This window comes from Lacerta agilis, chromosome 7 (assembly GCF_009819535.1).
Source record: "Lacerta agilis isolate rLacAgi1 chromosome 7, rLacAgi1.pri, whole genome shotgun sequence".
Lineage (NCBI taxonomy): Eukaryota > Metazoa > Chordata > Lepidosauria > Squamata > Lacertidae > Lacerta > Lacerta agilis.
The window spans coordinates 5,096,713-5,123,796 of NC_046318.1; the positions used below are offsets into that span (position 1 = coordinate 5,096,713).

Here is a 27,084-nt window from a genome sequence, read left to right on the forward strand (position 1 = left end):
CTTGCCCAGGCTGAGTGTATCCAACTTTAAATATGGATGGTGGAAACTCTTGGTTACTTAACAAAACAACGCTCAGACTGCCCTGCCGCAAGATAGAAGCTCTTGTTTCTTTTGTTTCAGCTCCCAATTTATTTTTCTCTGAGGAAGGAGCAGCATAACAGTATGCAAAGGCAGGCAGTGGTATTTCCCTGATTCAGCAAATCTCTCTTTTTTTGTTTTTTTTCCAAGAGACAACCCGCCTGTGGCTTGCCTGCTACTTGCTTGAAAAAATCCAGCACTCTCTTAGCAACCTCCCCCCCACCACTGTACTCCCCACCCCCCGCAGCCTGCAAGTGTATGGCTGTTCAAGAGCAAAAGCTGTGTTTTGGAACTATTCACGAATGCCAGCATAGCAACTCCTTGGCTCCAATGAGTAGAGACCTCTCCACGCTCAGCCCAAGTGCAGCAATTGTTGGGGGGGGGGGCAATGGAAAGAGGAGAGCAGTTGTTATGTATTGGGTTTAACACATGTTATGATTCTAACCAATCGTAGAAGCGTAGGTGGACGAAAGTTCTTTCAGAGTCTTAGCAGATATTATGGAGTAGGATGAGCCAGTATCCAACTCCATAGTACACGGGGATCCCTCTATCTTGAGTCGCACCCTAAGATTATTGGGCCCCGGGGACGGAGGTTGCAGTACCCTGGCTGAAGAGGTGGACTGTAACTCCTCCTCTATGAAGGCCTCATGGACACGTTGCTTGGGTCGTGCTCCGGAGGTCTTGGAGCGGCAGACTCGACCAATGTGCCCAGTTTTCCCACAGCGGCGACATGTGGCATCCCGAAACCTGCATGTCCGCCGCTCATGGTTTTCTCCGCAGCTGGCGCAGGTCCCTTGAGGTGCGTCAGGTGATCGCTGGTTCGACAATGTGCTCGTAGTTTGGGAGCTGTGTTGTCGGCCGGATCTGTCCGAAGCTCGGTGGACATCCTCATTGTGGGAATCTACGGAACTCACTCGCTGTATGCGGTGAGTTCTCACTTTGGCATGAAGGCTGTAGGCCGCCTCATGGGCGTTATCCTTCTCAAAGGCTGTGGCCATATTTATTGCTTCCATCATTGTGATGTCATCTTTTGCCAGCAGCTTGCGGCGGAGACGGCTGTCTCGCACGCCAGTGATGAATCTTTCGAGAAGTCGTTCCTCGATGTCAGTGAATTGGCAATACATCGCAATTGCCTGGAGTGCGGTGATGTATTCACTCGCTGACTCTTGCGCTTGTTGCACTCTGTATGCCAAGTCGTAGCGGCAGTGGTTCTTAGTTGGCTGAGGCACGAGGTGTCTTGTCATAGCCTGTGTCAGCTCATCGAAAGTGCAGGCCTCTATGTCCCTGGGTGCCATCAGACCTTCCAGTAGAGTGATGGCGGAACTTCCCAGCACCGTCAATAGCACATCCACCTTGTCTGCCTCCCTAGTGAAGCCTTGTAGTCGGACGTAGCTCCTTATTCGGCGGAGCTACTGTGGCCATTCTGCAGGATGGCTCATATCGAAGTCCGGTGGCGGCTGACTATGACTGGTGGCCATCCTCAGACCTGAAGTAGTCGCTTGTGCGATTATGGGTGGTTGCGAAGACGCGGCAGGCACGGTCTTGTTTCCAGGGCTTCGCAGGCGGCTGTGCTGCGTTGCAGTCTCAGGCCTCTCGTATCTAGCGGGAGCTCATGAATCCCATCCTTGTCGCCAATATTAAATATTCAGGAAAAGTCAGAAGTGCAATGTAACTTTGTTTATTCAAGAGCTCACTCCCATATTAAACAAGAACACACTCTGGAAGCCCCAACAAGAACTGCCAGTTGGCAGTTGGCAGTTGACAGTGCTTGCCATTAGAACTTTCGTCCACCTACGCTTCTACGATTGGTTAGAATCATAACATGTGTTAAACACAATACATAACAGCAGTAAAAGCAGAGAGGGACAAAGGAGGAGGAGAAATGGCTTGTCTGTGAACTCTGTGGTCGAGTATGGTGAGATAGCAGCTAGAAGCTCTGGGGGCTGCTTATCCAGTCTTCTGAGTAGTACCGATTCGTGTCCTCCCTGTTGAGGGATATGCTCGCAATACGCCCTGGGGGTAGGAAGCCCCCCCCCCAATGTTCTGGTTACTTTACAAGTGACCAAGTCTCTACTAGGTGCCATGCAGGCTTCTGGTTGCGACCCAGGACTGCTGAGTGAGTGCAGTGGTTGCTACACTCTATTTCTGAAAATACAAATCCTTAGGTAAACACACAAGTTCCTTGGTAGACAGAAAAAAAGGGAAACAGGATTATTTCAATATATGAGGGCGTGTCTTGTTGTCTGGGCAGCCCAGGACTGCCCAGGTTTGCAACCCAGGGAGATCACTTTGGTGCTGCTAACGCAGCAAAATTAATGTGGGATGCAGCAGTTATGAATTCCTGGTTTCTGCAGCCACAGCAGGGGCTGCGATTCCTCAGCGGTTTGACTTTGCCCCCAGAGGCATTTTCTCTCAAATCAGAGGGATGCCAACAACAGAAACAACCAGGTCACAGCTTTTATTAAAGCACCTCTGAGGCTGCACTAGGATTTTGAATATGGCTCACAATATGTGCATTACCATTTGCCTTTACACTTTATTACACTTTGCTGTTAGAACTGTCATAGAACCATAGAATTGGAAGGGACCACGAGAGTCGTCCAGTCCAACCCCCTGCAGTGAGGAAATGTGGCTGTCCCTGCGACATTCACAGGGAAACCAAAATGCTTGTTTACAAAGCTATTGTACTACCAACCTTGCTATATGCTTGTGAAACATGGACCACTTATAAACGCCATCTCCAACTCCTTGAAAGATTTCATCAACGATGTCTCCAAAAAATTTTACACATCACTTGAGAAGACAGGCGAACTAATATCAGTGTACTGGAAGAAGCAAAGATCACCAGTGTTGAAGCAATGATTCTTCAACATCAACTTTATTGGACTGGTCATGTGCGGATGCCTGATTATCGTCTTTCAAAGCAACTACTCTATTCTGAACTTAAAAATGGAAAGCGTAATGCTGGTGGTCAACAAAAGAGGTTTAAAGACTGTCTCAAGGCAAATTTTTAAAAATGTAGTATAAACACTGACAACTGGGAAACACTGGCCTGCGAGCGCTCCAATTGGAGAACAGCCTTTACCAAAGGTGTGATGGGCTTTGAAGATGCTCAAACTCAGGACACAAGGGAGAAACATGTGAAGAGGAAGGCACACTTGACAAATCCACACCATGATCAACTCCCACCCAGAAACCAATGTCCCCACTGTGGAAGGACGTGTGGTTCCAGAATTGGCCTCCACAGTCAATTTCGGACTCATTGTTAAAACCGTGTTTATGGAAGACAATCTTACTCGGCTATAAGTGATTGCCAAAGAAGAAGAGTGAAGAAATCTTTTCCCCCAATGTGGGGCAAGAAACCCGCACAACCCTGAGATTAGAGTCTCATGCTCTACTGACTGAGCTATCCTATAGGCTCTTACTTGCCTGTTTAAATTATATATCCTCTTACTACATGTAGGTGTGAATTTGATTTTGCATTATTGATTGCAGGGACAATTTCCTTTTTTCTGCATGCTTGTTATTTAACCCAAGGGAGATCGCAACAGTTGCTGGCTGCTGATCACACTGCAATCCTATACACACCTGCCTGAATATAAGCATTGTATTACTGAGTTTGATGGGCAAACGGCCAGAGAAGGAACATGCCTAATGCTACATGGAGACATGGTTTTCCTAATTTTGAGCTGGAAGGTAAAATTAGGCCAGGGAGTCATGTATATATTTCAGTGCTCCTTTTTGTATTTTTCTTTATTTTCTTTGACAAGATGAAATACTAGGATTCTATGACATTTATAGGAACAAAGGTCTGGAAGCTATTTTGGAAACTTGGGAAGGCAGAGAACAAACTGAGCTAGGATGGACCTCTCAAAAGTATGAGCAAAATGTGCTAGATGTGAAAGGTTGCGTTAGACTGGCGAGATAACAAGGAAGTAAAACCACGAAACAATAAAATAGGGCAGTAAAACAATAAAATAAAACAATAAAAGACAATAAAACCATGAAAGATTGCTGCCAAACAATAATTTTAAAACCATTTTTTTTCTTTACAGAAGGGCATTTTTCTTCAAGATAGATGTTTTTATCAATGTAAAACAGGCATAGGCAAACTCGGCCCTCCAGATGTTTTGGGACTACGACTCCCATCATCCCTAGCTAACAGGACCAGTGGTCAGGGATGATGGGAATTGTAGTCCCAAAACATCTGGAGGGCCGAGTTTGCCTGTGCCTGATGTAAAACATTTAAGAACAACATTTGAGGCTCGACATTTAATATTATATATTTTGAACTTATGTGTAGAAATCTGCAGAAGAAAGCTTTATAAGACCAAGTGTCAACATGTTATATATAAATTGTTAACATGAGAACTGCAATATCTCATTAATAATAACCTTCATTTTCCTTGAATTAACTAACCAATGCAATTTCCTTGAATTCTGAAAGGATCTAGTCGTAACAAAAGGAAAAACTGGAGCTATATTATGGGTGTGCAAAAAAAAAAAAGTTAGCAAACAAACAGGAACTGCAAGCTTCTTTTCTCCTGCTCTGGAGGGTAGGACCCGAACCAATGGATTCAAGTTTGAAGAAAGGAAATTCTGACTAAACATCAGGAAGAACGGACTCCCTCGGAAGGTGGTCGACTCTCCTTCCTTGGAGATTTTAAAGCAGAGCTTGGACGTCCCATCTGTTGTGAATTCTTAAGCTGCAATTCCTGCATTTCAGTGGGTTGGACTAGATGACCCTTGGTGTACCTTTCTGGCCCTGCTCAGAGTTCAAGGTCACACCAAAGCCAGCCCAGGCCAAAACCGCTCAAAGGGGGTGCAGTGCTGGGGTAGTGAGGCATGTGCTCTGGGAACAGTTCTGGAAGCCAGGTGGGCATGGGGGGGCTGCATGTGCCCCCCTGGCCTGAGGTCCCCCCCCTCCTGGGTTAGATCACCCAGACAAAATTCAAACAAAATAAATAATAAATAAATTCCTTCCAGTAGCACCTTAGAGACCAACTAAGTTTGTTCTACATTGGCATGAGCTTTGGTGTGCATGCACACAAAATTAGTTGGGTTTAAGCCCCAATGAAATTGTTGTGAAAAGTTAGTCACGGCCAATTTATTCTTTCCCATTGATTTATCCAGGACTCTGGTCCAACCTGTGGCTATGAAGGAAAGTTGTGCAAGTCATGGGGAAAGCAGTTCTTATGCCACCAGTTTGAAGCTGGAAGGATACAACGTAAGATCACAGGATCCATCTCAACTTGGGTGAGGTTGGGAAAATCTAACTGATGTCAAACTTCACCACTATTTCCACTACCTCCAAATGATCACAAACCCTGTTCTGAAGTTGAGGAACAAAAGAGTTGGGGACCGGGAATTGCAGCAAAGAGAGCCACTGTGGACACGGAGACCAAGTTGTGTTCTGTTCTAGAAACAGATTGGCTCTATGTAGGGGAACAGCCGTGTACCAGGTAGACTGGGGGGGGGGGAGGCAGGGGGGTAAATCCTAGTTCAAGTGCCTGTGTGTGTGTGTGTGTGTGTGTGTGTGTTACATTTACAGGGTCACCTGGCAGAATGCACTTTTCCCTTCCATGGACAGGGGGTGGGGTGGTGGTGGGAAGGTTTGTGCTAAGCAGCTAATGGCATGTTGTGTAGCTGCAAAGTGATGAGATCCACTCAGCAGCAGCCTTTTGAATTAGAGGGTGAGCCACAACATGTAGTAGAGAAGGAAAAAATACATGCTGCTTCCCAAACCATGAAAGGCAGAGTGTCCACACAGCAGTTACGACCACTGAGAATAAATGCAGTGGCATAGAGAGAAGAGTGTACCACTGGGCTAACTATCTGTCTGAAATGGGACTAGTGTTTAGAGAAAATGACAGTTGTTATTTCATTTTTTTAAAAAAAACAAACTAACAGTGCTGGGAATTATGCCTCCCTAGAGCTTACTGGTTTTCCCAGTAGTAATGTATGGAGGTGAGAGCTGGACCATAAAGAAGACTGATTGCCAAAGAATTGATGCTTTTGAATTATGGTGCTGGAGGAGACTCTTGAGAGTCCCATGGACTGCAAAAAGATCAAACTTCTCCATCCTTAAAGAAATCAGCCCCGAGTGCTCACTGGAAGGACAGATCCTGAAGTTGAGGCTCCAGTACTTTGGCCACCTCATGAGAAGAGAAGACTCCCTGGAAAAGACCCTGATGTTGGGAAAGATGGAGGGCACAAGGAGAAGGGGACGACAGAGGATGAGATGGTTGGACAGTGTTCTCGAAGCGACCGGCATGAGTTTGACGAAATTGCGGGAGGAAGTGGAGGATAGGGGTGCCTGGTGTGCTCTGGTCCATGGGGTCACGAAGAGTCGGACACAACTGAACGACTGAACAACAACAGCAACAACAACAAGAGCTTGCATCTTCCCATCTGGAAGCCTTGCTCTTAAATCCCACAATCTTAGGTGGTTTGTGACTAGTACTCAGTGTTTGTGGAAATGGACTCTGCATATTTTGAAATTGAGACCTGCAGTTTTAATTGAATTTTAAATTTGTATTTTAATCTGTTATTTTAAATTGATCGTTTTTATGTTTTTTGTTGTGATTTTAATTGATGTTAGCCGCCCTGAGCCCGGTTCTCTGGCTGGGAAGGGCGGGGTATAAATAAAATTATTATTATTATTATTATTATTATATGACCAGAGGACCTCTCTTCCTGATATGTCCCAGAGCTAAGGGCTCACATTTTCTTTTCCGGTGGCTAATTGTAGAGATATACTGGGAGCCTTAGCACGGCAGGTTGCCAAGGAATTGGATGGTTCAATGTGAGCTGCAGAGCTCTTTCAATGCAAGGTTACAATCCAAGCAGTCTGTGTGGCTCACCTATAATGCAAGCTTTTGTTATGGTTGGCCTTTTCCCTTTAATGAAGAAGCTGGAGCAGTTTCAGGCTTGCGACAGAAACAAAAGCCTTTAACAAAACATATCTGGAAAGGGAGGCCAGAAACACTGAGAGGAAGCTGGAAAAAGAATAGAAGGCATTTCCTGTTGGACATAGGAATGAGTCTCCTGGGAGTAGCAGGAGCGTCCCCAAGGAGAAGCCCAAGAGGCTCACCTGTCTGTCATGCAACTAAGGGCCAGCTGATATGAAAGTGAGCACTGCAGGAACCCCACGGGCCCTTTCAGCATTGCAAAAAGTGTGTTCTTGCTTGGGAGACGGAGCTTTGCAACAGAAAAAGATGGGGAGGGGGGGGTCAAACCTTTCCCTGCCAGTTACTTTCCCCCTGAAACAGCACCGCCTTTAAAGCCCCTCATGTTTGTGAGATAAACGCAAGTCTCGAGGAGCACTAGCATAAGCAGAGTTTAGCTGGAGGGAGCGCCCTGCTCTGGAACCTCACATAGAATCATAGGATCATAGAGTTGGAAGAGACCACAAGGGCCATCCAGTCCAACCCCCTGCCAAGCAGGAAACACCATCTGCTTAAAGCCTCTGCTTAAAGACCTCCAAAGAAGGAGACTCCACCACACTCCTTGGCAGCAAATTCCACTGTCAAACAAGTTCTTCCTAATGTTTAGGTGGAATCTTCTTTCTTGTAGTTTGAATCCATTGCCCCGTGTCCGCTTCTCTGGAGCAGCAGAAAACAACCTTTCTCCCTCCTCTATATGACAGCCTTTTATATATTTGAACATGGCTATCATATCACCCCTTAACCTTCTCTTCTCCAGGCTAAACATACCCAACTCCCTAAGCCGTTCCTCATAAGGCGTCGTTTCCAGGCCTTTGACCATTTTGGTTGCCCTCCTCTGGACACATTCCAGCTTGTCAGTATCCTTCTTGAACTGTGGTGCCCAGAACTGGACACAGTATTCCAGGTGAGGTCTGACCAGAGCAGAATATAGTGGTACTATTACTTCCCTTGATCTAGATGCTATACCCCTATTGATGCAGCCCAGAATTGTTTTCAAGTAATATGCGTCTGAGCATAGCAGGAGTGCCTTACCTTGACCACTGTATAATCGCAACCTAGCTTTCACTACCTGGCCCTGCAGTGGGGTTTCTGGGGGCAGGCAGAGAGCGAAATGTCCAACATCCCTCAAAACCCCACACATATCCGTCCGTTTAGAAGTTAAGGACGGCTCCCGTCATCGCGCCCCGCCCGGAGCAGCAGCTCCATCCATCGCCTTCGACTTAATGGGAGAAGCGCGTGCCCAGGAAGGACCCGAGGAAGCCCCACCGCGGATCCACCACCTTCCTGCCTTGCGCAATAAAGGCGCTCTCCGCCGCTGGAATTGCTTGCACGGCTGGCTGCAGGAATCGCAGAAACCCCGGGACTTCCCAGCATCGCTGTGTGCGCGCGCGCGCGCGCGTGCCTGTGGGCGAGGGAGGGAGAGCTGGGTCACTGGGTGTGTTTTGCAACATTATTCAGTCGCCATCCAGGGGAACCAGTTTTTCTTACGATGCGGCAGGCGCGCGCATCCTACCTTCCCGACGCGCGCGCGCGCACAGGCGCGCCTCGCAGCCGCTGCGGGTAGCCGCCGGCTCTGCTCGCTCTTTGCTCAGCCCGTTGCGGCGCGCAGAGCCCCCTGGTGGCCGAGAAGACGGCAGCAGCCAGCCAGCCAGGAAAGCGGGGCTGCATTTGGGGAGAGCAGCGGGGGCGAAAGGACTTCCGCCACGTGCGCGTGCGCGCAGGGTTTGTGAATGGCCCCAAGCAGCGAGGAACGAAACATCTGCTCCGTGAGTCATTGACAGCTGCGATTCTCCCAATTACAATGAAGGCAAAACAAGCCTTTCTTGTTTTGCAAGAAAGATGCGCCTGTGCGCTGCTTCAGTTATTCATCCCGAATATCCCAACCATTTGATTTGATGCTCACCTGTAATAGCTGAGCTACAAACCTGTTATAACTCAGCCAAAACGCTAGAAATTTTTGGTTGCGCGATGTCCAGTGTTAACTGTTGTTTTTGCTTTTCTTTCTTGTTTGAATCTGTTCACAAACTGAGAAAATGCATATTGACCACTGAGATATTGTAAATTGGATTTATGGCTTTCCTTATATGTGAATGACACAAGTCCTTTATGGTCTACTTATTTGCATTATTTGCTGCAACTGTATTCCTTTTACAACTTCCAATAAAGCATTATATATTAAAAACATAACAAAACCATCCATTCTGAAGAAACGAGGGCTGCTGTGAAACAGGAGACATTGTCACTCTGGCTTCTGATATGGGCATTCTAGGGTCAAGGCCAAGGGAAGAGTCAAGCACCAGAAATTATAAGAGGAAGCTAGGTTTATTGTGAACAAGGGCACGGGTGGCGCTGTGGTCTAAAACACTGAGCCTCTTGGGCTTGCCGATCGGAAGGTCAGGGGTTCGAATCCCTGTGACGGAGTGAGTTCCCGTCGCTCCATCCCAGCTCCTGCCAACCTAGCAGTTCAAAAGCACACCAGTGCAAGTATATAAATAGGTACCGCTCTGGTGGGAAGGTAAACAGCGTTTCTGTGCACTCTGGCTTCAGTCACAGTGTCCCGTTGCACCAGAAACAATATAGTCCTGCTGGCCACGTGACCCGGAAAGCTGTCTGTGGATAAACGCCGGCTCCCTTGGCCTGAAAGCGAGATGAGTGCCACACCCTATAGTCACCTTTTAATGGACTTAGTCATTCAGGGTCCTTTACCTTCTTTTCTTTTTTACCTTTATTGTGAACAGGAGTTGGTCTTCTTGGCAGCTAAAATGGAACTTCCGTGGTTTTTATCAATGATGTAAATTGATTTTCTCACATATAACAAATATAGCAATCAACATGAAAACAAAGACAAATATTTGAAGGATAATTTTGAAGAGAACATAACGAATACTTTTCCACCCAAAACTCACTGATTATGAGGGGAGAGTGGTTTTGCTCTCAGGTCCTAACTTGCAGGTTTCCCACAGCTGGTTGTCTGGCTACTGCGGGAACAGGAGTCTGGGTAGATGGGGCATAGGCCTGACCAGCAGTATCTTCTGATGTTCTTTGGAAAATAGTTCACCTTGCTTTTTTTGCTGCTACAACCCTTTCAAGCACTCCTCCTGCAAGGAACAGGTAAAATGAATAGATTTGCTCTTTTGGTTGAGAAATATCCAGATTTTTATGAATAAATTTATATTCAGTAGTGGGCAGTTTGGCCACTGCAGTCTGGCAATAGTCACAGTGTGTTCCATAAAGGATGTTACAAGAACTGTGGTTACCAATGTGTGTATCTCTGTGGTCAGCATATTCTGGTTCAGGAACATTCACCGTTGGCAGAAGGCGCTAGTGGGAAGGCTGGATCCATGAGTGTCCCAGGCTCGTCAAGAGGGACCCCCTCCGAACTAAAACCAAACGCTTACAAGGCTTCCACTTTCTAGTATATAAGCCCAGCTGTTTTTTATGTTCTTATTTAACCTTTCTCCTTTATTTTACAGGATAACGTGAGTCCCTTCTCAGACTACAAAGTTCAAGCAATTACATCTCACCATAGCTGTCCAGCAGAGTTTGTCCATTGTTACTCAGGTACAAAGTAAAACTACACCAAGTTTCAGTAAAGTCATCATCTTCTTGATATAATAATAAATAATAATAACAATAACAATAATTTATTATTTATACCCCGTCCATCTGGCTGGGTTTCCCCAGCCACTCTGGGCAGCTCGCAACAGACATTATTATTATTATTAGCGATAAAACATTGAACATTAAAAACTTCCTTAAACAGGGCTGACTTCAGATGTCTTTTAAAAGTCAGATAGTTGTTTATTTTCTTGATATCTGATGGGAGGGCACCACTACCGAGAAGGCCCTCTGCCTGGTCCCCTGTATCTTCGTTTCTTGCAGTGAGGGAACCGCCAGAAGGCCCTCGGAGCTGGACCTCAGCGTCTGGGCTGAACGATGGGGGTGGAGATGCTCGTTCAGGTATACTGGGAGCTATGGACCAGGCTTCCTTGTCCCCAAGAATCCAAAGATGTTGCTATTGTTGTTGTTGCTTATTATATTTACTGTATATCCTGCCCTTCCTCATGAAGAAGCTCAGGACAGCTCAGGACACCAATTTGGCATTGCACAAGGCACCACTGAGATTTGAGAACCCAAGGTCTGCCATTTTGGGGGGGGGTGCGGAATCCAGACTGTGCTGTTGCAATGGGGTGAAGCAGTCACCTCTCAGGCAGTAGGCACCAGCAAAGTGCCCCCCCTTGCAGCAGTCCTGCCTACCCAACTGCCCCCACCACTGGCAGAGAAGCCAGGTGAAGTCAATCCTGAAATCCCTGCAGAATGGGTCTATCCCTTAGCAGGCTCAGCCGGGGAATGGAAGGAGACAGAGAACCAGCGATTCCCTTGTTTCTGCAGGATTGGGCAGCATGGGGAGGGGGATATTGGAGGGGAAACATAAGGTGTGTGTGTGTGTGTGTGTGTGTGTGTGAGAGAGAGAGAGAGAGAGAGAGAGAGAGAGAGAGAGAGAGAGAGAGAGAGAGAGAGAGAGATGCATGTATAATACAAGTCATTTTCTCCAGCTCCTGTGTCGGCCCCCTCCACCTCTGCCAAGAGGAATAAGCCATTCTGCTTTCTGCTGGTTCTCTCCCATTCATTAAAGGACCCTTTTGTTCTGGAGTCCATTTTTTATTTATCTGAAAACAGCCGGTCTCCATGCAGAACTTTGCTCGTTCTTTGGGGAAAGTGGGTCACGCTGTGCCTATGACTCTTGGGTGCCCCCTGCTGGTGCCTTTCCACGTATGCACAAATAAGTCCCAGGCCCATGTCTGCTCCTCTGTCAGCCTCCTCACTCTTCCTCCATCTTTTATAATCCTGCAGCGAGCAGAGGCTTCTGTTGCTTGCGGAGGGCAAGAAGAGATGAATAATTCAGAGACAATTCTGCAACGCCAGCCGGGAAAAGGGGCTGCCTGCCGTTCGCCACTAGGTTTCCAAAGTGAGATTCACTCTCCTTCCCCCTCAATTCCGGCATCTGATACACAGAGCAGGTCACAGGCCTGGCTTGTGTAAAGGAACCAAAAACATCCCGCCGGAAAAGGAGAGCTGGCTCTTGGCTGCGGGCCTACCTGTTGCTCTCTGCAAGTTTTCCCCAGAGGCCAAGCCATTTCCTCTGGATGCACCTGGGTTTGCTCTTGCTGACAGGAGACAAAAATCTATTTTAAAATCCCGAGGAAGTCACGCTGGGAAGGAAGATGCCTGCAATTTCCTGGTCCCTTATATTTGTGTCAAAACTGAGGCGGTGGAAAACAGGCCTTGATCCTGTCTGTGAGCTGGACCAAGAGAGCCACAGGCCCCGGCAAACCACTTTTCAGGTTCTAGAAATAGCAAGAGGGAGGAAATACCACCACCTCCTCTACCTACCTACACACAGACACACACACAGACGTGTAACGATCTACTAATGAGGGAAGTGCTGTGAGATATAGTCCGGTACATATATATTTATAACATAGCAACAGTTTCACATGAACAAGAGAAGTGAAACTAGGACAGATATTAATTAATTATGGAGAAACACAAGAGCTGGCTTTGGCTCGCTTAGTTCTGTTCCTCAGCTCCTGTTGGGATTAGCTGTAGAGAAAATTGCTCTGCTGCTTACCGTAATTTACAGTGTTGTTTTTAAACAGTCATTTAGAAGAAATCAGGACGTCCGCTCATCTCTCTCCGTAACTGCCCAGTCCTCAAGAGGACACTGTACCAGCACACAAAGCCCACCGAAACGAGAAGCATTTGAGCCTCTTGGGATCACTTATTCAGGCAATACATGAGATTTCATTCAGCTCCCCATTAGTTTCAATTTGCCTTCTCCCCACCAAAAAAAAGCTTAGCCACTCCTGGCTTTCCAATGTCTTTGTATTTGCTGGCCTGGCGCATCCAGACAAGGTTCTTAGTGGGAAATTGCCCTGCTTTGGCCACTCACCTTTACATGGGGCACCTTCATGTCATCAACCAGTCATAGCTCCAGTTTTCTTCTGTCCCTTCTGGGGAAGTCCAAGACTGGGACTTTATTTGCAAATGAGCTGTTGACAACAGGCTGGTTTTTTTTCCTTTTTTCTTTTACTTACCAGAATAGAGGCTGGCTTTTTTATGCCAATGGCCTTGTGCGGAGGCTGCAATAAACTTGCACGCACCAGAAGTGGCATTCTTACGATAAACTGCCATTTGGAAGCATCTCAACTTTCCTTTAGAGTGGAAGGGAAGCACAATCTCTGCTTGCATAGGAAGCCTTGGTGCCACTCTTCTGCCAGGGGCAGGTGAAGGAATTGCCAGCCAACATACCACTTTTCTAGCTGGCATCATTTCATCAACCCCTTCATTTTATTATTCTGTCTTCTAAATAAATACGATGGTACCTTGGTTTCCATGGCTTGGGTGCGCTGCAAACCAGGCCCCACAATAAGTGATGCCCCCCACGGTGTGATGCCCAGTGTGCCCCCCCAGCTACACATCTGAACTCAACAGAATGACATGGGGTCACATATTTTTGCCATTTTGTCACCCCCCTCAGTGATGACACCCAGGATGGCCCGCACCCACTGCACCCCCCCTTCCTATGCCACTGGTATAACTGTGGTGGCCAATACACTTTTCTGTCTGTACGTACAATTGTGCAATACCACCTAAATGTTTTTAAAGAGCAGTGATGTCTCCACTTATTTGCCGGGGGGTGGGTGGGAGAAAAGGGCACTCCAAAAACAGCAAGCGAAGGGCAAAAGCCCACCCCCACCTCCAGCAAGGGTCCTATTGCACCAGGGTTCTGGGTGGGAATGGGTTTTGCAACTTAGTTTGGGAGGTGAACCTTTCTTTTATCCCATGCAGATCAATGGAGAAACCAGTGTCTATTGGCTTACCCAAGGGTGGGAGAGAGGAGAATGCTACCTCCCTCCAAAAATGGGCAACAGATTTTTCCAAGATGGCCCCACTTTAGCCCTTCACATATTACTTTTTAAAGATGGTGCCTTTCTCCCACTGAATTTTCCATTCAGTGCTCCTACCTTAAAACCAAACTGCTTATTTGTAAATTTCCTGTTGTTTTCCATTATATAGCTATGGTGTGGATTTTATGGACGAGGGTCTGCATGCACAGCTAGAGTATAGGGCACCTGCTTAGATGAACAAATGGGCTGCCTAAGGGCGTTCACACAAGCGCACCTCAGACACTGATGGGGAAGCCAGGGCTGCAGAGTCTGGTGGTCACACTCCTAACCACCACTGTGCAAGCAGGGATCCTGGACCAATCAGGGTCTCCACTGTGTGGAGCGCTACACATGCAGGAATTGGGGTGCAGAATACTTTTCATGTGCATGGGTGTTGGCTGTTTTGTTTGGAAGGCTAGCCTCCCTGTGGCTCCCTCCGGTTTTCTGAACATGTGAGGGGGTGTATCTGAACTGACCTTCCCAAAGGAGACTTCTCATCATCGTGATCAGATCAATCAATCCAATTATATTGGATATTTTGGGCTCCCGTTCTGGAAATATAATGACATATAATGGGCCCACTGTATTGCCTAATTAAATAAAAGGGACACAGGGAGCAAATAACTTTTTTTATTAAAACTTTTGAGCAAAATAATTATTATATCCCCTCTCCAGAAAAAAACACCAAATATTCTATCAATTATAATTTTTACACTTCTGAAATATAACTTAAAGCACTGTGAATTACTTTTTTTTTTTTTACTTATGAAATAAAACAAAAACTACAATAAAAAGTAGGTTGGCAGTCTGCAGCAGACAAAATTACCCCTCCATGCTGGGACGCATCCTATTGCTTGGCTTTTCCCTGAGCACCCCTAGAAAACACAGCCTTCTAAGTTCTGTCCCCTTTGGGAAAGAGTGACCAAGGCTCCAGCAAGCAACTGTGATGCTGTGGGAGTATGGGTACCAGTTCTGCATCAAACTCCCCCATTCAGGCGACTAGATTTCAAGGGGAGAGGATTGAGTCTTGCCATGTGCTGCTGCAGGCATAAAAAGTAACCCACCAAGATGACTCAGTTCTGTTCACCTGTCCCTACAGGGGGAAGATGGAAGATTTCTGTAGGACCAGGCCAGGTTAAGCCACCAGTTGGTGCCTACATGCCTAAAACACTAAAATGTCTCTACAGGCATTCTTCTCCGAGTATGAAGACAAGCAGCACCAAACATCTGGCATAGGGTTGTGGTTGGCCAGTTGGGAGAGGGCAGGACGAGGTCAGAAGAACTGGCTAGAGAGGAAGAGGCGGGCCTACAGTTCTTCTGACCTTGCCCTGCCCTTTCCAACTGGCCAACCACAACCCTAAGCCAGATGTTTGATGCTGCTTGTCTCAGAGAGCCTGTGGAGACATTTTAAGCCTTTTGATACCATAGTACAGGACATCTCAAGAGGGGAGAGAACCCAGAGAACAGCGGGGTCCAACAAATGGCCCTCGAGGCCTTTTTGCATCCCTCAGCAACATTTGATGCTTAGGTTGGCACTGAGAAGGCAGCACGAGGCTGGGGCGTTAAATTGTGACCTTGCTTCCCGTCACCCACGCTCGACAAGGCAGTGTGGGGCCCGCGGGTTCCATTTTGAATTAGCCTTGCTACCCAATGGCATGTTCCTCCCCACCCTGTCTGCAGGTGTGGGAGCCAACACAGCAGCAGCTCTCATCTTTGCTCAAAACCATGGTGCATGCTCAGCAGAAAGCTCTGTAGTTCTGATTTCGAGAAAGGCAGGTGGCAGATTCGAGATGAGATGTCCTGTACTATGGTATAAAAAGGCTTAAAAGAAGTTGTAAAACAGCCCTAGAAGGGGGCAAGGCAGAAGTGATTACATTATTTGTCTCCTCGTCTCATGCCCGTGAAAAGTAAAATCAAAGACTGCAAAGTGACTCAGTGTTTTTTAATTCCTCTGGCATGTGTGTCTGTCTCCTGCCACAGGCTTTAGTCCTAGCCTGGCTCTAGCTCTGGCGGCTGTTCCCCTCCGTGGAAGTTTCATCAGGAGTATCTCCATTGGGGGCTTCTGCTTCTCCGTCTTTATCCTTCTTCGGCTTCTTGCTTTGCTTGCTTGAACCCAGAGCATCTTCCTTTGTCAACTCCGAGGCTAGCAATGAAGTGACGGCACAGCCAACTTTTCTGTTTGCTGAGGTGGGTAGAGAGACAAGGGGAGGGAGGGAGACAAAGTTAAAACTCCCAAAGGAAGTCCAAAGCAGAAGAACAAGTTGCTGCACTTCGGTAAGTGTTGCTCAGAAGAAAAGGAGACACGAAGCACTGAAATTTACCACCTTTCAATCAACCCCAACAGTAAAGATATGGGGAACATAATACCATTACAGGCATTTCCAGAGGGGCAGCTGTTTCCACTCTGTTGCAGCAAAACCACCTTAAAAATTAACAAAGTTATTACAGCACAAGCTGTTGTGGACTGCGGCTCGCTCCATCAGATGTCTGCTATCCTCAGCTACAAGGATATTTATGTATTGGGGCGGGGAGGGGGGTCAGAGTGGAATGAAATGCAGGAAATACCCAGTCAGCAATAATTATTTAATTAACAGTGCTAATTCACTAAACAGTAGTTGTTGAAGGCACAGACAACAACTGTAGGCTGAAAAAATAAGACTGTAGACCAGGGGTCCTCAAACTACGGGCCTTGGCCACATCCAGCCTGCCAGGGTCCTTAACCCAGCCCGCCTGGCAATTGCAGAACCCACTGCTGTCTAATGGGTCTCCGGATCTCAGCCAGCAGCAGCATGCTGCAGCAGCAAAGAACTCTGCCCAGACACCATAGGGCAGAGCTCAGGAGGAGGCGCCTGCAGAGCCCAGTCCAGTTCAGGGAAGACGACCTCCCTCTTCTCCTTCCTTCTCCGGCTTTCTCCATTCTCAATCCCAGTTACAAAACTCGTCGTCGTCCATGTGGGGCTTGCTGGGTGAAGATCACAATTAGTCGCTGGAGAATATGCAGTGTCTGAGGGACAGTGAACTGGCCCCTTGTTTAAAAAGTTTGAGGGCCCCTGCTGTAGACCTTCCCCAAGTAGGTTGCCTGCACTTGGATATAAAGGTTTATCACCACTCGACCGCTTCCATTGGTAGAAATGGCACGGCTGCAGGTGCCTGTTCTGCATCTGAACGAACCTGATTGTTTAGTGTGGCAGCACCTGCACTTGGGAACTCCCTGCCTAGGGGAGATCAAGCAGGTGTCTCCCTGTACTCTTTCCAGCGCCAGCTGAAAACATTCTTGTACCTCACTGCTAAAACTATGTATATTCAAGCACTCTGGTGTTTTGGAATTATTGGCCTGGGAAATGAGTAAGAACTGACCCAATCTTCACAAAAACCTAGGCTTCTGGCTTTGTGAACTGGAGAAAGGGCTGTAGTGAATGACACCATTTTGTCCTATTTTATTTACAAGGGTTTACATAGGGATACAGCAAACTGATTCTGCAAAAGTGGTTCTCTGGGAAAAACAGCTCAAGAGTGTTTTCCGAAATGAAGCCTTTCTGCTAATGACTGTGTCTTCTGAAGAGACAAAACACTTGTGTATGCACACAGTTCTGTGCAACACAAACCACTTGGTAGGACCGTCTCCTAGAACACGCTACCTCTAGGAAAGGGCACAATCGCCTGTTTCAGAAGAGACACTCCTGAGACACATGTTTTGGCACAGACTGTGTAGAGAAGTGGATGTCTTCCAAGCTATAAATATGGATAGCTCCTACCTCATATCATCACATTTCAATTGCCTCTTCTTGCCTGGATTTTTGGTATCTGTTGCCATGCAGGCTGACCCCTAAGAGGCTTTGGTCGATGAAATCAAACCCTCTTCCCTCTGCTCCACCTGCAGTTCTGAGAAGGACAATGCACAGAGAATGTCCCATGCCTGAACCTATTACAGTCACAAGAAAGCAACACTGCCTTCCTGCTGCAAAGAAAGGTACGGGCACCCCAGGTTTGGGTTATGATACCAAAGCAGGAATATCTGTGAAGACACTCTTAAAACTGGAGATGATACAGATCACAAACTCTAAGCATCATGAGGGACTGTGGCTCAGTCATAGAAAAGGTTAAGGAGGATCTGGGAAGCTGGAGGGGTCACTTTTGGCCTGCCAAGACAGGCAAACAAACATTCAACACACATATCATAACTCGTGCAACATACACACACTTTTACATTACGGCACTGTACCACATGAGTGTGCCCATAAACCTGATCACAAACAGAAGTCTAGAGAAAACTCCAGGGTTTGGGAAGAAGAATGCAGAAGCGAAGACAACCATGGGAGAACCAAGTGGCAGCTCTGGATGCTGATCTGAGATGCTGCAGTTCTGTGGAGAGTTCAGTTCACCAGACACGGAAAGGGCACACTTCTGGTGTCGCATCAGGAGCAAACACCTGAACATCATGCAAAGGGAACATGCAACTGGCAGAAGAATGACAATTCTAAAGGCAAAGAAAATGGCTCCTTGTCATCTGCTTGTGCCTGCCTACCAAGTTGTACTAGGACTATCCTTGAAGGGCAAACCCTGACAAATGTTTCCTGTGAGCCGTAGAGCTTGTAGAGCTCAGGGCTGTAAATATACGAAGCAATAAAGACAAAAAGGAATACGTAGAGGTGTCAGCCAGTTGCAATGCCTGGATGATGGATCACTGCAGTATTGGAGTTGGGAACACTGCACATGCCGGCAAGGAGGGAGGAGGGTGAGGAGAAAGACGGCAAGGAAACAGCCTCGGAAGGAGCCAGGAGAACCAGGAAGGTTGTCCTGGGCAGGGCAGGCCCATCCTCCAAGACAGAAGTGAGGAAGGATCCACACTTCAAAGGGACCAACTGTAGTGAGTCACATGTACTCAAGGTGACCCATTCGGAAGTCCAAAGGCAATCAGTTCTGGGCAGAGTGCTGAACCCAGCACGGGAGGCTGCCTGAACGCCCATCTCCTCTTCCAAACTTCCTGCTTGCAGCACACGAGGACGTCACACACAAATGGAGGGGAGTGGGGGGGAAAGAACATCCACATGCCCATGGGTTACCCGCTCAGGTGTGTGTTCCTCCACCTCACAAAGGGACAGGACAGAGTTTGCTGCGAGGAAATAAAAAAAAGCGCCCATCAGGTTACCTGTTCAGGATGCTCCAAAGCTGTGACTGCCTTCCCCACAAGAGAACAGAAACAACAGGAAACCCCTCTGCACAATTCCAGAGTACCTGGGCTCTGTATCTATTGACACTGGGCTTATGACCCATAAGATACTGCAAGAGACAGGGCCCTGCGTGCGTTTGATCATTTCAGGATTTCACAGCTGAGCGGTCCCTAATTCTTCCATCAACATGAGGAGCAGGGGGACAGCCAGAGACCCGCAATTCAAAAGCATGAGCTTGTGCCATAGTGACTGCCAAAGCATGTGAACAAACCAGGTGATAAAGTCATTTCCCCCCTGCAACAAAGTCAGCATAGAACCATTACATAGTGCTTTAGTTCTCAAGAGGTTAAAAATTAATGCCCAGGTTGTACCACTTCAGACTGCAGGGCACAGGGGCTTATATGAACAAACGCTCTTCTCCCTAACATGCCAGATTTCTATGTGACGGGACCCCCCCCCCCTTTGAATGGAGCATTCCATCTTGGGAGCGCTCACCTACAACCTTAAGTGCTATTACAGCCCAGATTCATCACCTGTCTTAGAAATAACTAGGTCTAAAACAAGTGGATGGACTAAACTGTAGCTTCTGGTGTTATGGTTTTTTTTTATTTCAGATGGAGACTAAACAAAAGGAGCTGGATCAAGGAAGTGGAATGACCTCATTATCCGAACTCCATCACCACAACAGCAGATGGTCGGCGTGATGTCAAGGCTGTGGAAGTCAAGATGAGTGATCAAAATCAGGAGGCCTGTCTGAATCGGGCTGAAACCATGACTGTAGGACTATCGCTAGGGCAAGCTGCATGGGGACAGACACAAGGCTATTGTGCATTCCCCTCCCTGCAGACGGCAGCAACTGGCAGGCCTTTCTTAATAAACTAGCAGGAACAATATCCCTGCTGACTTATCCCACAATAACTACTTAAGCTATTCAGCGGAGCCCACAAAGGGCTATTCGCTGTTTCATTCCTTCACATCCTAGCGTGAATATGCCAGGGCCACTGAATAGCGACAGCTGCTCGTCAGCAAAAGCAAAGTCAAAGATCAGAGCCAATTGTGTCGACAAGCAGTTACTCTGTGGCAGTGATAGGATGTAGCATCCCTCTCTGCCCCCAGGTCTTTATGAGGAGGGGGCTGCCTCAATTTCTCTTTGAGGGCACATACTGTTAGCAGTAGACGATTCCAGTGAAAGAGTAGCAAAACCCTTTGGAGAAATTGGCAGTACATCTCTGCTCTACCTTATTTAGCTGGCTCCCGTTAATTTCATAGCTCTGAGCATACACGAACCTGGAAATCAAGTCTCACCACTGGGCTGAAGCAGAAAATAATGATGATGATGATGATGATGATGATGATGATAATAATAATAATAATAATAATAATAATAAAAAATTTCTTATTTATACCCCGCCCTTCCCCGCCAAACCGGGCTCAGGGTGGCTAACACCAATAAAATCACAACAAAAACATAAAACAGTTCATTAAAATACACATTAAAATACAATTTAAAATTAAATCTAAACTGCAGCCTCATTTTTAAGTAGCCCACCAATCACACCAAAAGAACGAAACATCAGGGTTAAACTGAAATCAACCCAAAGGCCAGGTGGAACAGCTCCGTCTTGCAGGCCCTGCGGAAAGATGCCAAATCCCGCAGGGCCCTGGTCTCTTGTGCCAGACTGTTCCACCAAGTCGGGGCCAGTACTGAGAAGGCCCTGGCCCTAGTTGAAGCCAACCTAGCATCCTTGTGGCTCGGGACCTCCAACAAATTATTATTTGAGGACCTTAAGGTCCTACCCGGGACATACCAGGAGAGGCGGTCCCTTAGGTATGAGGGTATAGGGCTTTAAAGGTCAAAACCAGCACCTTAAACTTGACCCTGTACTCCACCGGGAGCCAGTGCAGCTGGTAAAGCACTGGATGAATGTGGTCCTGCGGCAAAGACCCCGTGAGGAGCCTCGTTGCGGCATTCTGCACCCGCTGGAGTTTCCAGACTGGCCATCTATATCTTTGTGGCAAGGGCCCCAGGACTGGCAGTTAAGAGGAGCCAGCGGAGCAGGGCCAATGTGTGCACAGGGTTGGAGGGCAGCATGTTCCGGTTGTCCCTCCATGGCTCACCTGGGTAAGCCATCACACTGTATTCTGCAGTGCCACCTGTAGCATGAGGACACTTCTCCATTTTTATTATAGGTATAGATAGAAATATGTGGCACATCTGCAGAATGGAGCAACACAGAAACTGGCTGGAATTTCAAGGAATACTCAGCAGTGAATGAACAGTGGCTCCATTCAGACATCACACAAACCCAAATTTAAGCTTTTTAAATAAATGGTATATTCTAAGAATTGAACCAGTACTGCTTGGCTCTTCAACCCTTGCTCTGATCAACATTTGGGCCCCTCTTAAAGGTTGGTTGCAGCTGACAGATCAGGCCATGCCTGCTGATTTAGCTCTCTCCTCAACACTGCTGAAAAAAGTACAGAGCGACTTGAGTCCAACCCTAACCCTCAGAAGCCCTTAAAACACTCTAATAAAGTGACTGTGGCAGGCTTATTGCAGCTGCTACTATTCCAAGAAGGAGACTGTGGCAGCTTTGCTCCTCCCCAGGCTCAGCACAGGCCGGCAGCTAAACCAAGGTTTGACCTGGCATGTTGTCCAAACCAGGGATCATTGTGAAGGTTCCCCAGCTGCAACCACAGTTTCTAACTACAGGATAAACCTTGAATACAGATGGCTACTTTGGCTGACTGTGGCATGTGAAAGAGGCCAAACTCTGACCTACCTATTCAAAAGACCAGCTCATTCAACGTTTCTCTGCCTTAGGAATACCTGCTCTGGGTTGCTTTGACTGACTTTCTGCAACTTATCTACAACTCCTCAGGTGAGTTTTGGCTGCATCAAAGTGAAACTGAGGAATGACTGATGCGTAACTATTTCTATTTAGTGCCTAACTCATAGGGTTTTGCAATGTCTCCTTCTTCAGAAAATTACTATTCAAATACATAACCATTTCTAACCTCAGAATGCCATAAGAATTTGAAACTAATATGCTTTAATATATTTAACAAAATTACTTAGCACTTAAAACTGATCAATTTCTAAAGACCTGCATATTATCAAATTCTTACTTCATATTATTAAATTAAATATAACATTCCAATGACTATGGCAGACCAGCACGGCTACCCACCTGTAACTGATTCCAATGATCAGTTAGTGGAAAGACATACCGGTATGTATATTCGTGTGTGTGTGTGTGTGTGTGTGTGTGTACATAGAAAGTATCAGTGAAAGGACACTTTTTGTCGTGGCTGTTACACACATTACTTATTTTTTCCTGTAAATAAATTATCTTTAAAATGTCTACACATACACACACAGACACATAAAGTTATTTATCATGAAGGAAGACCTTTCATTTTACAGAAAAAGCATGGACAATCTTGTTATCTTGTATATTAATGGGGCATTAAATATAATACTGCACCAAGCAGCTTTGTCTGAATCAGCATATTGTGGTTTTTCTTGTCAGAAATCATGTGAAAATCAGCCCTTCTGGACATGCGCTCTCCCAGAGGCTTCTTGTAGTAACGAGAGAGACTTAAAAGGAAAAAGTGGTGAAGTCATCCAAACTTTCTTTTTAAATTGTCTGTACCCTGAATGCCAAATTGCACCACAAGATCCAGGGAGTGCGTAAAGGTTAAATAGTGTTGGGACTATTGATTTCATCTTGTAATTACTGCACATTTTAGTCAACTTGAGTTGCTCACTGAACTTGTGATGCTGAATAAGAGCTCTTCAACACATTGCCCCATGTTACATGTCCTTTCCTCCAAAGGGTAAACCAGCTAAAAGTGCTCCAGATTTTTCGCAGGGCTTATAGAATCCAGGAAGCTGCAAGATGTACCTTTGGCTTATAGACCATCTGGCTACTAAGAGGAAGCAACAGTCAGGCAGGGAAAAGGAATTCAAGACAAACCAACAGTCCTGGGATGGAAACAAAGCAAGCATCCTTTTGCCAATACTCTCCCAAACGTTATTTTCATAGAACATCTTACCACTTCAGGCATAAAGGCATCTATAAGCAGATTAACCACCAAATCATTGCCACAGGTACGCATTCAAGAGCTGTGAAACCCATCAAGTTTGATGGGTGAGTTAGAGAAGTCTAGTCTTTTCCCGAATCTCAAATACCCACTCTGAAGAAGCTGGTCTCAATTGCACCTGCTACAAAATGCTTCATAAGGTTGTCAATAAATACAAACCAACAACCAATACTGAACATTGGCCCAAGTTCACTCACTGAACTTCAAAGATAAGCAAAGGATTTTTTTAGCTGCCGGATTGAAGACTAACACTAATTTTTTAATCAAATTGGCTCTTACATTGTCAGCAGAATGGCAAAGACAGAAAACTGTGAGCTGCCATCATACCACAAACGTGTGCTTGGTGAGTTAAACTCCTTCTAGGCATGACTGAAGTTTCATCTTTCTTCCATACAACTCAGGTTTGACCAACAAGAGGATCAGAATTCTGGGCCAAACAGAACATACCTTGGCGTGGTCCTCTTTTCCTACGGAAGGCTGCTCCTGACTGCAAGGCCTCCATTAGACTGTCCATAACGCCTGTTTCATCGCCCTCTGCAAAGTGCAAAAAAAATAAAATAAAAATAAAAGGTGACCCACATTGCTTTCACATTCTAACAGATGCAAAAGACGACACCATCTACCAAGCCCTCCCACAGTGTGTATCAGGTGAATACCGCTTCCCAAGACACCCCTACAAAGAGCGCATGGGAAGATCATCCACCAGGCTCCCATCAAATGCTCAGAAATAGTGCACAGTGAAATATTTTGTGGCTCAGGGTACAGGTATTGGGGAGAGAATGGAATTTATATTTGAATGCACTCCCTTGTAAACAAACAAACAAACAAAAAGAACTTTATACATGTGGGAAATGGACATGTCAAGGAGAAAGCCACACTAAAATGCTTCTCAAAGTGTTTTCAAACTGACATAGGGAGTAAGTTCTTTTTATAACATGGGGAAATATTAAACTAGGCACTCACACTATGTAGAGCTACAATCCCAAAAACAGTTGTGCTGTACATTAGATTCAGAACCATACCTGCCGGTTTGTTAATGTTAACTTTTATGTTAAAAGGTGGGGGGGGGGGAGATGAGAGAAACCCACTCCTTCCCTGTCTTACCTCACTGCTTTAATAAATCTTCTCCAAACTCACTTCTGATAATCAAAGTGAGAATGCAGGAAGAAAATATATCAAAGCTGCAAACTCTGAGAAGGAAGGGGCAGGTTTTCCTTTAGTCCTTTCCCCCCACCCCAGCTTCTTAACTGAATTGGCAAGCACGGTTGGTTTGGCCCTCAGCAATCATGCTTTCTATTCTACTAATAAGAGGAAATAAATTCCTTCTTTATCAGCACAAAAACTGAGATGACCCCCCCCCCCATCACAGCTCTCCTCGCTTCATTCCAGCTATTCCATTCATGGGCGTACCCAGGGGAGCGGGGGGGGGGGGTAGATGCCCCCCCCCAGAAGCAAAAATGATCAGCGTCCGTCGCCGGGCAAGAGGAGCTGCAGCCCAGGTTGGGACCAGATCGCTGGCTCCAGGCCCGTCTCAGCCATAGAGCCGACTGGCGCAAGGCGCCAGGGCCTGGAGGGTGCCTCAGCCGCGCCCACCCCGCTGTGGAGAGCACCTTCACCCTCCAACCACGCCGGCAGCGCCCTCCGGCTACCCGGCGGAGCGCGGGAGCGCGAGCTGGCTGGCTGCGCTGCGCCCTCCGGCGGAGCACGGAAGCGCGTAATGGCCAGCCGCACTGCGCCCTCCGGCTGCCCGGCGGAGTGCGGGAGCGCAAGCTGGCCGGCCGGAGGGGGCATATTCAGGGAGGGATTAAGGGAGGGCGGGAGCATATTCTGGGAACGTTTGACGGAGGGAGGGCATATTCCAGGAACGTTCCAGTGGCGGAGGGGGCATATTGAGGGAGGGATTAAGGGAGGGAGGGAGCATATTCTGGGAACGTTTGAGGGAGGGAGGGGCCATATTGAGGGAGGGATTAAGGGAGGGAGGGGCATATTCTGGGAACGTTTGAGGGAGGGAGGGGCCATATTGAGGGAGGGATTAAGGGAGGGAGGGGGCATATTCTGGGAACCTTTGAGGGCGGAGGGGGCATATTGAGGGAGGGATTAAGGGAGGGAGGGGGCATATTCTGGGAACCTTTGAGGGCGGAGGGGGCATATTGAGGGAGGGATTAAGGGAGGGAGGTGGAATATTCTGGGAACGTTTGAGGGAGGGAGGGGCCATATTGAGGGAGGGATTAAGGGAGGGAGGGGGCATATTCTGGGAACCTTTGAGGGCGGAGGGGGCATATTGAGGGAGGGATTAAGGGAGGGAGGTGGAATATTCTGGGAACGTTTGAGGGAGGGAGGGGCCATATTGAGGGAGGGATTAAGGGAGGGAGGGGGCATATTCTGGGAACCTTTGAGGGCGGAGGGGGCATATTGAGGGAGAGATTAAGGGAGGGAGGGGGCATATTCTGGGAACCTTTGAGGGCGGAGGGGGCATATTGAGGGAGGGATTAAGGGAGGGAGGGGGCATATTCTGGGAACGTTTGAGGGAGGGAGGGGCCATATTGAGGGAGGGATTAAGGGAGGGAGGGGGCATATTCTGGGAACCTTTGAGGGCGGAGGGGGCATATTGAGGGAGGGATTAAGGGAGGGAGGGGGCATATTCTGGGAACGTTTGAGGGAGGGAGGGGCCATATTGAGGGAGGGATTAAGGGAGGGAGGGGGCATATTCTGGGAACGTTTGAGGGAGGGAGGGGCCATATTGAGGGAGGGATTAAGGGAGGGAGGGGGCATATTCTGGGAACCTTTGAGGGCGGAGGGGGCATATTGAGGGAGGGATTAAGGGAGGGAGGTGGAATATTCTGGGAATGTTTGAGGGAGGGAGGGGCCATATTGAGGGAGGGATTAAGGGAGGGAGGGGCATATTCTGGGAACGTTTGAGGGCGGAGGGGCCATATTGAGGGAGGGATTAAGGGAGGGAGGGGGCATATTCTGGGAACCTTTGAGGGCGGAGGGGGCATGTTGAGGGAGGGATTAAGGGAGGTAGGGGGCATATTCTGGGAACGTTTGAGGGCGGAGGGGGCATATTGAGGGAGGGATTAAGGGAGGGAGGGGGACATATTCTGGGAACGTTTGAGGGCGGAGGGGGCATATTGAGGGAGGGATTAAGGGAGGGAGGGGGCATATTCTGGGAACGTTTGAGGGCGGAGGGGGCATATTGAGGGAGGGATTAAGGGAGGGAGGTGGAATATTCTGGGAATGTTTGAGGGAGGGAGGGGCCATATTGAGGGAGGGATTAAGGGAGGGAGGGGCATATTCTGGGAACGTTTGAGGGAGGGAGGGGGCATATTGAGGGAGGGATTAAGGGAGGGAGGGGGCATATTCTGGGAACGTTTGAGGGCGGAGGGGCCATATCGAGGGAGGGATTAAGGGAGGGAGGGGGCATATTCTGGGAACGTTTGAGGGCGGAGGGGCCATATTGAGGGAGGGATTAAGGGAGGGAGGGGGCATATTCTGGGAACGTTTAAGGGAGGGAGGGGCCATATTGGGGGAGGGATTAAGGGAGGGAGGGGGCATATTCTGGGAACGTTTGAGGGAGGGAGGGGGCATATTGAGGGAGGGATTAAGGGAGGGAGGGGGCATATTCTGGGAACGTTTGAGGGCGGAGGGGGCATATTGAGGGAGGGATTAAGGGAGGGAGGGAGCATATTCTGGGAACGTTTGAGCGAGGGAGGGGCCATATTGAGGGAGGGATTAAGGGAGGGAGGGGTCATATTCTGGGAACGTTTGAGGGCGGAGGGGGCATATTCCAGGAACGTTTCAGTGGCGGAGGGGGCATAGAGGGAGGGATTA

At 47.6% G+C, this 27,084-nt stretch overlaps 1 protein-coding gene across 3 annotated transcripts in view; it reads right to left on the minus strand.

The window, feature by feature from the left end:
- Nucleotides 1–14,723: 14,723 nt before the first annotated feature.
- Nucleotides 14,724–27,084, minus strand: part of DIAPH1 (diaphanous related formin 1) — a 95,459-nt gene continuing 83,098 nt past the window's right edge. For 2 of the 3 annotated variants that reach the window (XM_033154239.1, XM_033154241.1), the window contains 2 exons: nt 23,701–23,787; nt 14,724–16,157 (listed from right to left, as the gene is read on the minus strand). In XM_033154239.1, the coding sequence (XP_033010130.1) occupies nt 15,976–16,157; nt 23,701–23,787 (269 nt within the window). In that variant the 3' untranslated portion in view covers nt 14,724–15,975. Of the gene's footprint in view, nt 16,158–19,038; nt 19,089–23,700; nt 23,788–27,084 lie in introns of all 3 variants that reach the window. The other variant, XM_033154240.1, reaches the window with a different exon arrangement.